The sequence below is a fragment of the Lynx rufus genome, unplaced genomic scaffold, assembly GCF_022079265.1.
Source record: "Lynx rufus isolate CCGP_SWC_20201006 ecotype Redwood Valley unplaced genomic scaffold, mLynRuf1.p SCAF_4, whole genome shotgun sequence".
NCBI lineage: Eukaryota > Metazoa > Chordata > Mammalia > Carnivora > Felidae > Lynx > Lynx rufus.
The window spans coordinates 51,120,326-51,132,936 of NW_025814856.1; the positions used below are offsets into that span (position 1 = coordinate 51,120,326).

At 46.1% G+C, this 12,611-nt stretch overlaps 2 protein-coding genes across 3 annotated transcripts in view; both read left to right on the forward strand.

The window, feature by feature from the left end:
* OGG1 (8-oxoguanine DNA glycosylase) overlaps window positions 1-4,839 on the forward strand; it is a 45,134-nt gene extending 40,295 nt beyond the window's left edge. Inside the window, exons 9-11 of the transcript XR_006964942.1 lie at window positions 3,447-3,565; window positions 4,488-4,662; window positions 4,783-4,839. The gene's annotated coding sequence lies outside the window, so the exon portion shown is untranslated. The remainder of the gene's footprint in view (window positions 1-3,446; window positions 3,566-4,487; window positions 4,663-4,782) is intronic.
* ARPC4 (actin related protein 2/3 complex subunit 4) lies at window positions 402-11,186 on the forward strand. Of its 2 annotated transcripts, none has more exons than XM_047095020.1 (6): window positions 402-416; window positions 3,447-3,565; window positions 4,783-4,894; window positions 6,087-6,182; window positions 7,158-7,328; window positions 9,473-11,186. In XM_047095020.1, the coding sequence occupies exons 1-6, from the start codon at window positions 414-416 to the stop codon at window positions 9,476-9,478; spliced, it is 507 nt and encodes a 168-aa protein (XP_046950976.1). In that variant the 5' UTR covers window positions 402-413; the 3' UTR covers window positions 9,479-11,186. The 2 variants fall into 2 exon arrangements, with proteins under 2 accessions (XP_046950976.1, XP_046950975.1); XM_047095019.1 differs by lacking the exon at window positions 402-416 and adding an exon at window positions 2,417-3,317.
* The last annotated feature ends 1,425 nt before the right edge of the window (window positions 11,187-12,611 follow it).

The window sequence follows — 12,611 nt, forward strand, 5'->3', positions numbered from 1 at the left end:
AGGGGCCCAGAGAAAAGATAGGGGCGCGGAACCGGAAGGAACGAAGAGCTCCTCTGCCTCGCCTTGTCCTAATATGGTGCCCAACCTGAGGCCGGGCTGCACCATTGCCTGACTATGGGGAAAGACAGCAAAGACGACAAGAAGGACAAAGTCACAAGCGAGAGCTACACTCATAACGGGATAGGCTTGAGTATTGATCTGAAGCTTCAGGAGTCTAAAAATACCGAGGCAGTCCTAGCGGAGAAACTTCAAAAGCACCAAGTGCTCCTAGGCTCCCCCTTCTCCGCTCGGAGCATAGATGGTACCTTCCGGAAGTCCGGGCGGAGACTGAGGCTGCGCGTCTCGCGAAAGGGCTGGCGTCGCGGGGCTGGCCACTTCCGCACTTCCGCTTTCCGGCCCAGCCAGCGCCCGCGATGGTGAGAGAGCCGGGCCCCGGGCCAGGGACCCCTGCTGTTTTGCCTCAAAGCTCTGGGTCTGGGGGAGATGCGGCTTTGCAACGGAGAGGCCCGGGGCCGAGGGATGCTGTGGGGTGTGGGGGCGCGATGAGGCTGGGAGAAAGAGGGCGGGGCGGGAGCCAAAGTGAGGAAGGGGCGAGCGGGGGACGCTCTCGTAAGAAGCAGGCCTTGCAGCTTCATGGTCTGGGTTTTGATGCAGGTGGGGAATTGTGAGGCATGGAGGACGCCGGAAGTGGGGCTGGTGATAGCGCCTCGAAGACACGTAGTAGGCCTCATTGCCCACAGTAGGGGAGCTGAGGCATAGAGTAAGGTTGCCTCCTCACCTAGAATAGAACTTCACTAAATACACTGTCCTGTTCTCTCCTGCCTGCTTGACCCAAGTTTCTCAAAGGAAGTGTCTACACTTCCGTATCCCACTCTTCTCCTTATCCCCTGCTTTCCTTCTACCTCACCGAAGTATCTCTTATGCTGTCGCCACCCAGACCTCTTCCTGGTCAGAACTCAACCCGTGTTAGCCTTACCGTAGTCCGTGAGCTCTGATACTACTGATCCCTCCCTTCCTGGAAATACTCCCCTTTGATAAATGTGGGTGTACCTGGGAGTTGAGACTGGCTCACCACCTTCCTCTTTACATTTTTCCTAGTGGTACCTATCTAGTTTCTTGGCTTTGGTGACCTTGTGTGTTCTGGTGACTCTTGAATCTGCCTTCCTCGCTCTCTTTTAAGGTTTGCCTGGAAATCTTGATAACACGTTCATAGTAGACCTCCAGATCAAGACCCATTTTTTCTCCTAAACTTGCTTTTCTTTCTGTGGTGCTGTGACTTTGTGTCTTCTTACCTCAGTTAGAAACCTGGATTTTCTCAAAGTCAGCTTTATTGAGTTATTACATGAGAATGCGTTTTATTTGTATAAGGGTAGGTGTCATGAGGCTTGCCCCTTAAAAATTATCCTTTTTAGATTTATCACTTTTGACAAACACGATCATGTAAGTACTGCGATCAAGACAGCAGAATGTTTCCTCAAAAAACTCCCTCACGTCCCTCTGTTATCAGTCTTATCTTCTCATTCCAGCACTGATTTTTTTTTCTCCTATAGTATTCCTTTTCCATATTGTCATATAAAAGGAATTCTTCAGTGTGTGGGCTTTTTAATGTGGTTTCTTAACATAGCGCACTTGAGATTCATCTATGTTGCGTGTATCAGGAATTTTTCCTATACTATTTATTGCTGAGTAGTGTTTCATCAAATGGGTGAACCATGGTTTGGTGGGAAGTGCTTTTTGATTCCATTATCCTCTACATCTTATGTCAGTCCAACTCTTGTGAGGACTCTCTGCTTGTCCTGTCCACCGCCCCAGTCCAGGTTCTCATCACTGCTGCTTGAATAACTCTCTTTGCCTTTTGTCTCACTTCCCTCTCCAGTCCATTCTCTGCAGAGCCCCCATGCAACTGTAGTCATGTAACTTCCTCCTCAGAAAGCCCCAACAGTTCCTTACTACCTAAAAGAAAGGCTAAGCTCAACAGTCTGGCATTTGAAATTAGCCATGAATCTCTAGGCTACCATTGCAGCCTCATCTGCTGAACCTAAAATGCTTCCCCTAGGGGCACCTGGGTGACTTAGTAGGTTAAGCATCTCTTGATCTCAGCTTAGGTCTTGATCTTAGGGTTGTAAGTTCAAGCACCACATTGGGCTTCATGCTGGGCCTAAAGCCTACTTAGTTAAAAAGGAAAAAAATGCTTCCTGTATACAGCAACACTGTACTCATCGCTACTTCTGGAACTCTTAATGCTCTTTTGTGTTATTTTAACCTTGTTTATGCTATTTCCATAATATTGTTTAGAAAAGGAGTAAGACACTGCATTTGTTAGGTACTGAGCAAGGTGCAAGGAATATAGATTTCAGTAAAGGAGACCAGGAAGCTTAAAGTCTAGTGAAGAAGAAATCACCTTATTAAATAAATATAAAAGATAAATATTTATATTATCTTTAATATTAATTTATTTATATTAAATAAATATAAAAGATGTGTCATTGCAGATTATAATAAATGCTATCAAGGGGGAAGTCAAGAAAGGCCTCTGTAAAGAAGGAAGAGGCCTTCTCTAAATAAGCCAAGATCTAAGGGCTGACGTAGGTCGAGAGGGGAAAAAAAGCCTGCAGGTAGATGGATCAGCCTGTGTAAAGCCCTGAGGTGAGAAAGAACTTAGTTAATACAAGAAACTGAAGATAGGCCAGTGTAGGTAGAAGCTGATCCCTCTACTGGGAATGTCCTTAGTCTACTTTTCCTTGTTGTAAAATCATTCTAATCCTATTTTCATCTTCACCTCCAAACCAGTTTCTTCTGGAAATGTAATTTGTAAGTCTAATTATGTCACATTTCATCCTCCTTTATATCATAGTCACATTTTCTGTTTCCTCTACCCAGTGGAGCTATTTAAAGGTAGAGATTGTCTTTATGTTTTATTTTTTCCCCCACCCTTAAAGGTAGAGGTGGTCTTTAAATTCTTAGCATCTGGATCAGTGCCTGGCACACAGTAAACATCCATTGTTGGCTCAAAAGACAGATTGAGAATAGTCCTTCACCTGCATGCCTCTCGACCAGAGTTTCTCAACCTCAGCACTGTTTGGAGTTGAATAATTCTTTTTTGTGCATTGTAGGATGTTTAGCAGTATGCCTGGTCTCTACTCATTGCCAGTAGCTCTCCCACTCCACCCCCAGTCCTGTCAGTGAAAAATGTCCTGACATTGCTGAATGTCTCCTGGCAAGAAAAATGGTTTCCTGTTGAGAACCACTGCTCTAGACTTAGAATGAAACGCACCTTGAAGGCTTACTCTGTTTGGTTCATGTGGGCTGAAAGGCAGGTACTATCAGTACCGTCTGGCTCCTTTGTAGCTAGTGTGGGGCGGGGGGGGGGGGGGCGGTGGCAGTGGGCAGTGGGCAGTGGGTTTGCAGAGACAGACTCTGATCCTCCCTTTGGTTTTTTCTTACAGACTGCCACTCTCCGCCCCTACCTGAGTGCCGTGCGGGCCACGCTGCAGGCTGCCCTCTGCCTGGAGAATTTCTCCTCCCAGGTTGTGGAACGACACAACAAGCCCGAGGTGGAAGTCAGGTAGGGCAGAGAAAGGTCAGGGTGGGGATGATGGGCTCAGCCCCAGAGATGGCAGTTGTCTGGAGGCTACCACAAAGTCGCACCCTGGAGTTGGAGACAGCTACACTTCTGCAGTTCACTTATTTTGTCTTGTTGCCAGATGAACAATGGTTCCCGATTCACAGTTCGGAAAATAGGGTCAGTGGGTTGGCAGGACAAAACCCAGGGGAGAAACTCCTCTGGAACCAAGATTGCTTGGCACAAGGTGTGAGTCTCAGAGTGGGGCTGTTGGTCAAGTATCTCCTGTGGCATTACTGAACCCAGTTTAAGGAGAGGGTGGAGAATTTTGTTATCTAAGATCCCATCTCCATTCTTTTGTAATTTAAAGTTCAAGGGCTGTGTTTCCCTGCCTCCCTGGACTCATCATTTATTTCAGATATTCCGTATTTTGGGTTATTTTCTCTTATCTGATTTATGTTTTGTTAAATATTCTGTTTCCCTTTAAAGTTTAATCTGAGACATACATAACTGAGATAAGCAGTGTTACCACACCAAGTTGAAATGACTTGAATTTAAAAATACTGAAAAGATGTTAGCATGTGTCATGTTGTTTTACTTAACATATGTTTTCCACTAGGCATTTTAATTGCCAGTACACATAACTGTAGATTCAGAGGCATCAAAATGGGAACTGAGCTGAGAGGGGTCTTGATGCCAAATAAGTGAATCATTCGTGAATTGATAATTAAAGGAGACCAAACTGTGTTTTGTTTTTAGCTTGCCCTTTTATCCCTAAGGCAGCCTCTCTCTTCTCATTCCCTAAATGGTGTATGGGTTTGCCTGTAGTTATTAAAATAAGAGCTGTCATTTGTAAAGCTCCTACCATGTGCCCCGCACTCTGTTAGACAATTGACCCTTTTTGATCTCTCTCAATCCTCGCCAGTGAAATAGGAATCAGTCATTTACAGATGAGGAAATTGAGATTCCAACAGGGTAACTTGTCCAAGGAAAGTAACAGAGGAGACTGGATTTCAAAACCTTTTCGCCCTGACTCCAGAGCCTTGCTCCTTCTGTTGGAGAACACGCTCGCTGGCCCCCATCTTGGAGCACCCCTACTTGTGAGTCTCCTCTTCCTTGGACTCTATGGTCTCAGATAGAGATTCCAGGTCCTGCTGTGGGGTCTCCTTGAGCATTCTGTTCCTCTATAGTACAGAGGCCTCTGTGACATTGTGTTTCAGGAGTAGCAAAGAGCTCCTATTGCAACCTGTGACCATCAGCAGGAATGAGAAGGAAAAGGTTCTGATTGAGGGCTCCATCAACTCTGTCCGGGTCAGCATTGCTGTGAAACAGGTGAGCTCACCACTGAGCCCCTGCCTCCTCAGGAGGCCAGGGATCCTCATCTGAGAGAGCTGTGCTAGATTCAAGGTGCAAAGAAACCCAGGCTCTATTTTCTTGACTGTACCTAGGGAATGATTTGCCAAATTCAGCAGGTCAGTAGAGTAGACGGAGCAACCCTTCTAGGCCTTGCTCTGGATTACAAGTCAGGAAACATAGCAGCCAAGGCCATTGACAGTTTAGTGTGAAGTCAAGAATCATTTATAAGAAAGGGAGAATAAGTCCAGTTCAGAAAAATAAATAGTACCAGTATCAATTTAATAGCTATAACCTCTGAAAAAGAGATTTAGGATAAAGAACAAAGTGTAATTTCTTACGTTTTCTCAGGTGATGTTTCACAAGTATGTGATATTCCTATCACCCTTATAATTATTGCCATATTTATGTATCATCCGGCCAGTTATTTGTTTAATGGATTTCCTTAAATTGACTTACTTTTATTTAAATTTGTTTGAAAACGAAACTTCGTGCTGTAGTAGAAAAGCAACATCACTTGACAAGTAGAGGGAACTCCACAAAAATAAGTTCATGGAAAGAAAACAAAGCTATTATTTAGACTAGATACTGTTGCCTACAGAAAACTCTGTCCTTGGGGGCCTGCTCTGTTAAAAAGGGAGATTAACAAGTGTTGGGAGGTGTTCAGGGCATACCAGCACCTAGTTGCAAAATTCTTCCATTAGAAATAATGAGAATTCAGCAGAGAAAAACTTTGGGGAGTTTTGATGTCCATTGCTATTAAAGTGGAGATCACCTAAATTTATTTCTGATAGCCCCACATGGTATATGTCATAGACTTTGGAAAATGCAGCACTGGTGAAATGGGCAGGTGAGGAAGAGGCTGCTCAGAATGTAGGTATGAATTCTAGAAGGAGCGGATAAAAACCTCGGGTTTGCCAGAATTACCTCTCTGGAATGGGCGAAAGTGAGACTGTGATAATGCCCTGTTAAGCTGAAGACGCTCTCATGTAATAGACATTCAGTTGGCAACCAGGTGCCCCACAATTCAGGCAGTGTTTGCTCCCAATGGCAAACCCCACTGCTTGCAGCAAGCCTAGGAGAAATTGAGGTCAGAAGATCAGGGCTACAGGTTTCTGTTAGCCTAGGATGTCAGATTTAGGGAGACCTGTTTATCCTTCACTCTTACTAGGCTGATGAGATCGAGAAGATTTTATGCCATAAGTTCATGCGCTTCATGATGATGCGAGCAGAGAACTTCTTTATCCTTCGAAGGAAGCCAGTGGAGGTGAGACTATATGACCCACATGTTCATAATACCCAAGGTTCTTCCACCAAGTCTGCTGTCACTGGCCAGGGATTGTTCACAGAACCTGGATTGCTTCTCCAACTGCAGGACAACCGCTCCCTGAGTTGAGAGTGGGCCTTCATTTTGGCTGGAGTGGGAGTAAGAGGGATTAGAAGCTTAAGAGAAGTTGGGCCCACCTCAATCATGGGAAAGGCAAAAAATATGAGATGCATTGCTCATCTTCCTAGAGCCTTAATGGCAGAAAGGGCACGATGAATCAAATCCTTTCTGAGCTCTGCCACCACTAAATCATTGTCTCTTAAGGCCACAGTTGACATTGGCTCAGTTGTTGCCTGACTTTGTACTTGAGTACTTTCCACAGATTCTCTGCCAAATCAACTTAAAATATCCCCAGTGACTGAGCAGCTACCATGCAGAGCCGCATGTACCGTCAGATGTGTTGGCCAACCTCGTCCTCATCCTGAGCTAAAATCTCTCTTCCTAAAAAAATAAATAAAAATAAAAATAAAAAAAATAAAATGTTTCTTCCTGCTCCTAGATCTAATCTCTGTGGCCACCCAGAACAAATAAGATTGCTCCTCCACACACAACCAATCCCATCCTTATCCCATAGTGTCTCTTCTCTCTGGTTGATTAGATTCTTCTGTTTAGAAGATTTCAAGTTCCTTCATTCTTCCATGACTCATTCTGCATGCAGCTGTTTGTATCACAAACAGCTTTCCAGGGGTGCTTGACACAAAATTCTCACCTGGGGTCCGTTCCTTGGACCCAGCATAGATACCCTAGCAGAGCAGGTGGGCTGCTGCCTGAAGGACATGTGACTTGGGAGAAGATTGCAGCCAGTAGGAAGCATATAGCTGAGTGACCTTAGAGGACATGGTCAACTAAGTGCCCTGGAAAGCTAATTCTCTCCTGTTTTTTCTCTTCCTCCTTCCTACTGTCTTCCTTCCCCAGGGATATGACATCAGTTTTCTGATCACCAACTTCCACACAGAGCAGATGTACAAACACAAGTTGGTGGACTTTGTGATCCACTTCATGGAAGAGATCGACAAGGAAATCAGTGAGATGAAGCTGTCGGTCAATGCTCGTGCACGCATTGTGGCTGAGGAGTTCCTCAAGAATGTAAGTGGGAGGACTTACTGGTGTCTCTACAGAGGGAGGAGGTGCCATGGGTTGAGAACTTAGAATCTGGTGGTAAAGTGGTGCCAGCAGTTTGTATTTCCTGAGGCCTCTAGGACCTTCTGGTGGGTGGCACGTCAGCCAGGTGCCTTGGGGCTGGAGGACCTGAGGGTCATCTTTGTGAGCTGCAGGGCATTTTCTGTATGTGAGTGTCTCCAGGACACCTCTCTTAGTCTCTCATGGAGACTTAGACGCTCTCAAAATGTACACAGTCCTTCTCTGTATCTAGTTCAAACCCCAGGTGAGGCAAGTTAAACCCACATGGGAATTTTCCAGGAATATAGGGCAGTTCATCATAGTGTAATTCCACTTCTCAGACAGACTTAAATATTTTCCTTCAGTGTCTGTTTCTCAGGCTTATAGTCATGATTACTTTCATGGCTTCAGTCCTCGAGATCTCTCATTTGTTTGTGTCTTCCTAACTAACTGAAAGGACAGTAGTCCTCTGAAGAGGAGGAATTGTTTACACTGATGAGCTGATGACACAGTTGCTCTAATTTAGATATTCAAGATATCCTGCCTTTTTTTTTTTTCTTCTTCCAACCAGTCTTTGGTTTGTTGACATGTTCTGCTCAGAGTCAACTATGATCCCTAGATGGTAGATTAAGTGTTTACTCCTAGCAGTGCATACAGATCCAGCCCAGAAGGAATTCAGATTCCTAAAAATGGAAATTACGCCTGCTTCCCCTGGGCTTTAATTATACGGAGGGTAGCCAGTGTACAAAGTAGCTGCCCTGTGCATGCAGAGCAGTGTGCTTGTTCAGATCACACAGACTTTGTGTGAGTCCGGCCTTGCTGCCTACTTGGGCATGTTCCTGAACCTCTCAACAAAGCCTCAGTTTCCTAAGCTGTGAAATGAGACTGTTAATACGTACTTTTCAGTATGGTTGAGCATTAAATGAGGAAGTATATACAGAGCAGATCACCTGGTTCACAGTAAGCTTTCCAAGTGTTGTAGCACCAGAGTTTTATGGCAAATGCACCAGGAGGCCTTTAGGTTCAACTACGAAAGAAAATAGTTCTTGTCCCAATTTATTATTTGGCTTATTCATTCAAGAGTCATTTAATCATAACAATTGCATTTCTGTTGTTTAATCCCTGAAACAATCTTTGAGTCAGGTGTCATCCCTATTTTATAGATGAGTGAACTGGGCTTTGGAAGTCAAATCACCTATCCAGGACCCTCAGCTAGTAAGACAAGAAACCAGGACTTGGAGCTTGGTTTTCAGATTCAAAAATCAAAGATAGTACCATGGCACTTGGCAGGGGTCACATACTCAAGTGCATGCAGGGGTCAGGCAGGTAATAATGTGTGTGAGTGAAGTGGGCTATTGGGAACCTGGTAAGCATATGTCTTATCTGGAGAGGACCGCTACCACAGAGCTCCTGTTCATTATGGTTTCATCTTCTAGCTTGTCAAAAGAATCCCCAAGTCTGGATTTGTATGCAACATCTTGCATATTTTCAAGGTTGTAAACTAATTCCTATCTTTTAAAAATACTTTATGGGCCAGAGATTGCTCATTATTGGGCTGGGTTCAGTTTGTGGGCCACTTGGACCACAGCTTCTGGTCTGTAAAATGTCCAGGGCCGTTCTGGGTACCATGAAGGATACCTGAGGTCAGAAAACATTTCAAGGGCCTGTTATGGTTGGAGATCCACCCTGAGCTTGGCACTAAGTACCAGATCCTGGGTCCTTCTACTCTGCTCTTCTGGCCCCCTGAGTCCTCAGGCGCTTGCATTTAGGCCTCTCATCTCTAAAGAAGGCAACCTCAGTTCACCAAGTGAGGCACTGTGACAGCTTTATAGCAGCCTCCATGACAGGGCTAAGGGGAGCTGGGGAAAAGCCCACCTCACCCTTAATTTCTCTGCCGTGTTTAGTGCTGGGTTTAAGGCTAGTGCCCTGAAAGTCACTGCTGAAGGCTGACTGAATTAGAGCACGCCCCCAAGGTGTCCTGGGACCCAGCCCTTTCCCCCAGAAATCTGAGCACAGTGGCAGCTCTCAGATCAGCCCACCTCCCCAGAGCAGGCCTGCCAAGATACATACTGTAATAACCACCATTCACTGCCTCTTGGTTCTCTTGACAGTTTTAAACCATCTGGCTGGATCTTGAGGCCTTCCCCCTCAGACTCCCCCGTGTCTCTGCAAAGGCATCCTGGAGTTACTCCCTAGAGCGGCGGCGGAGGCAGCAGCAGCAAGCAGCAGCGGCAGAGCGGGGGAGCTGGGTCGGGGTGGGCATTAGATGCGGGAGGTGGGTGGTGTGCTTGCTAGCTGGGCAACAAAGCAGCAGTGGACCTGCCCCAAGGCCACAGGTGCCTGGTCAGGCTGGCTTCTGATGTTCAGTCCCCTGGGCTGGGACAGATTTTTTTTAACGTCTTGAAACTTAAATTCTGTGCTTGTAGGAGACTGAAACCTTTTTGTCTTTTTTTTTTTTTTTTTTTTAAACAAACAACCTCCACCTCCAGTGGCTGTGACTGGTCCCAGTGATTGTACCATATTGGTCGCTGTGGGTCTGGGCGGGCCTGGAGCCAGAAGGCGACTATTGTCTCCCTTTCCCAATCACCCCCTCCCCAAGCCCCAGGTGGGGAGGGAGGGAGGGAGGGAAGGAGGAAGGTTTCAGACTCCAGTTCTTTTCCCTTGCTGTCTTATTCCTGAGCCTCCTTGGTCCCAGTAGAAGTTGTGGGGACCCTCTGCCAGCTTTCTGAGCTCTACCTGAAAATGGCCACCCAGCACTGGTTGAGGACAAGGGCTGAACTGGTGGCCACCAGCCATGTCCAGGAGCTGGACCCCGAAAGCCAGGTACCTCTGGCCGTAGGGGCCACTTTGTGCCCTCCCAGTTGAGAGGGGCCACTGTTTCGCCTTGTCTGTCAGTGCAGTGCCTGTGCTAGAGGTGGAGAGGTGAGTCCTCCAGAGCTTCCTGAGCTGGGCCTTTCCTGCCTGCTCTGGCTCCTCTGCTCCCACGCTCGCTGTACCTTTTCTTATTCTGGTGGATCCCCCCTGCTCCCCTGATTAAAGTCTCTTCTTGCCCCTTTGGGGCTGCATGAGGTCTGTGCACTTGTGTATGAAAGGAGGGGAGGTGGGGCATTTTCTTCCCAAGACCACATAGCTGGTACTTAGGCCTGGGGTCCCCATCAGAGGTAGTCTCCTGATTGGCCGACATTATGTTGTGCCAAGGGCCCGCACCCAGAGACCCCATTATAGTCCAAGCACCACACGTTTCTGAAACTGCTCTCTGCCTATACAGAGCTTTGGTCCTTTTCATATAAAGAGCTCAGTTGGGCTAAAAGGTAACCTCAGAGAGATAATAATTCCATTTTATGACTAAGGAATCCAAGGTTCCTTGAGATGTAGCAGCTTGCCCAAATCTCCCAGCTAGTGAGCAAGAGGGTAGACTTCAAATCCAAGGCTTCTGCCTCTATCTGTAATCACTAGCCATGTGTGGCTGTTTAACTTACTACAATTAGGTAAAGCTTAAAATTCACTTCCTCAGTCCCACCAGAGACATTTCAGGGGCTCAATAACTACAAACGACTACTTCCTACCATGTCAGAGAGTACATGCGTGACATTTCCATTGTTGGAGAAAGTTCTATCGGACAGCACTAGACTTTGGTGACTGCTTGAAGTTAAGAAACAACAACAAACACTTGTGTTTGAGTCCTGACTCTCAAGACTGAATTTGTGTGAGTTCTATTTATTCTGTGCTTCAGTTTCTTAATCTATAAAGTGGAGATAATGTAAACAATCTGACACAGTACTTTTCAAATAGGCACTAAATAAATGATAGCTGATCATTCCACCAGCACAGTATCTAAACTGATAATTTTCATTGTGCTAGGCATGGAGGTGGTGGGGGAGAGACCTTATGCCTGTTCGAGAGAGTTGGGGGATGGGTACTGAAAACTAAGTGTTAAATTGGTGTATTGAAGTGTTTTCATATTCACAAACAAATCTGGCAGTCTACAGTGGGTGTATTTATGGAAGGGGAGGAGGTTTGGGAAAAGTTTTTGAAGGGTTAGCCTTTGAGCTGAGCTTTCAAAAGAGTTTCTTCCAAATCACCAAAGAAGTCTTGAGGTAATGTTAAAGGGAAGAGGGTTAGAGGTGGGAGTAACCTGAACAGCTATCATCCCTTTTATGACATTACCTCTGTGACCTCCCCAACTGCTGCCTTACAGAATTAGGTGTGCCCTCCTCTGGGGCACATGGCTATGTTCTAGCTTTGCAGTAAATGTTAAAGATGCTCATGGTGAAGCTGGATTTTCACTAGAGTATGGCAGCTGCTCACACAACCCTCACAGGACAGCATTGCCAAGGTGAGCCAGCCATTTCTCACAGATCCATCTCCCAGGGTCCAGAGCCCCTAAAACCAGGTTTGAGGCTGAGGAGAAAGAACAGACTGGATGGTCGCCAACAGCCTGCCACCTTCTGGGGGCATTCCTTTTGGGAAGCCCAGTCTCCAACCAAGGGAGGTTGGGAAGAGTGATCTCAGGTTGAGGTTGGCTGGACAGTGAGGTTGAGGATCCACCTTCATTGTACTGGTAGATCTGCCCCGTAGTTAACAAAGCTGGGTTCTTAGACCCGAGTACTCTTACTTGGACTCTGCTTGAATGAGCACTGCTGGAGTTTGTACCTCAAATTGCTCCTTTGGTACTTTTGTGCCTAATAGGTAACCCATCTGAGTGATAATGTGTACTTACGTTAAATAAGAGTGGGGTTTTGGAGTCAGACCTGAGTTCCATTGCTGGCTGTCCTGTGTGATTTTAGGCGAATTAACATTTTGGAGCCTTATTTATGTCACCTGTGACTTTGGAAGATCATACTTTGCCACAACCTCCAAAAAGGTTATTAAGTCTTTGCAGTCTGGAGGGCTGTGGCTGTTACATTTTTTCTGTGGTTGACTCAAACAATAATCTGTTTTCCTATTTCTGAGTTGGTGGTGTGGGGTGGGGGCAAGGGGGAGATTGTGCTGCACTCTGTACTTTCCCATTGTTTCTCCCATATACTGCCCTGGCTTTCAGATCAATCCCCAAGGACCTTACCCTAGGCCCATCCGCCTTGCTCTGTAGATCTTTTTTTTTTTTTTAATTTTTTTTTTCAACGTTTATTTATTTTTGGGACAGAGAGAGACAGAGCATGAACGGGGGAGGGGCAGAGAGAGAGGGAGACACAGAATCGGAAACAGGCTCCAGGCTCCGAGCCATCAGCCCAGAGCCCGACGCGGGGCTCG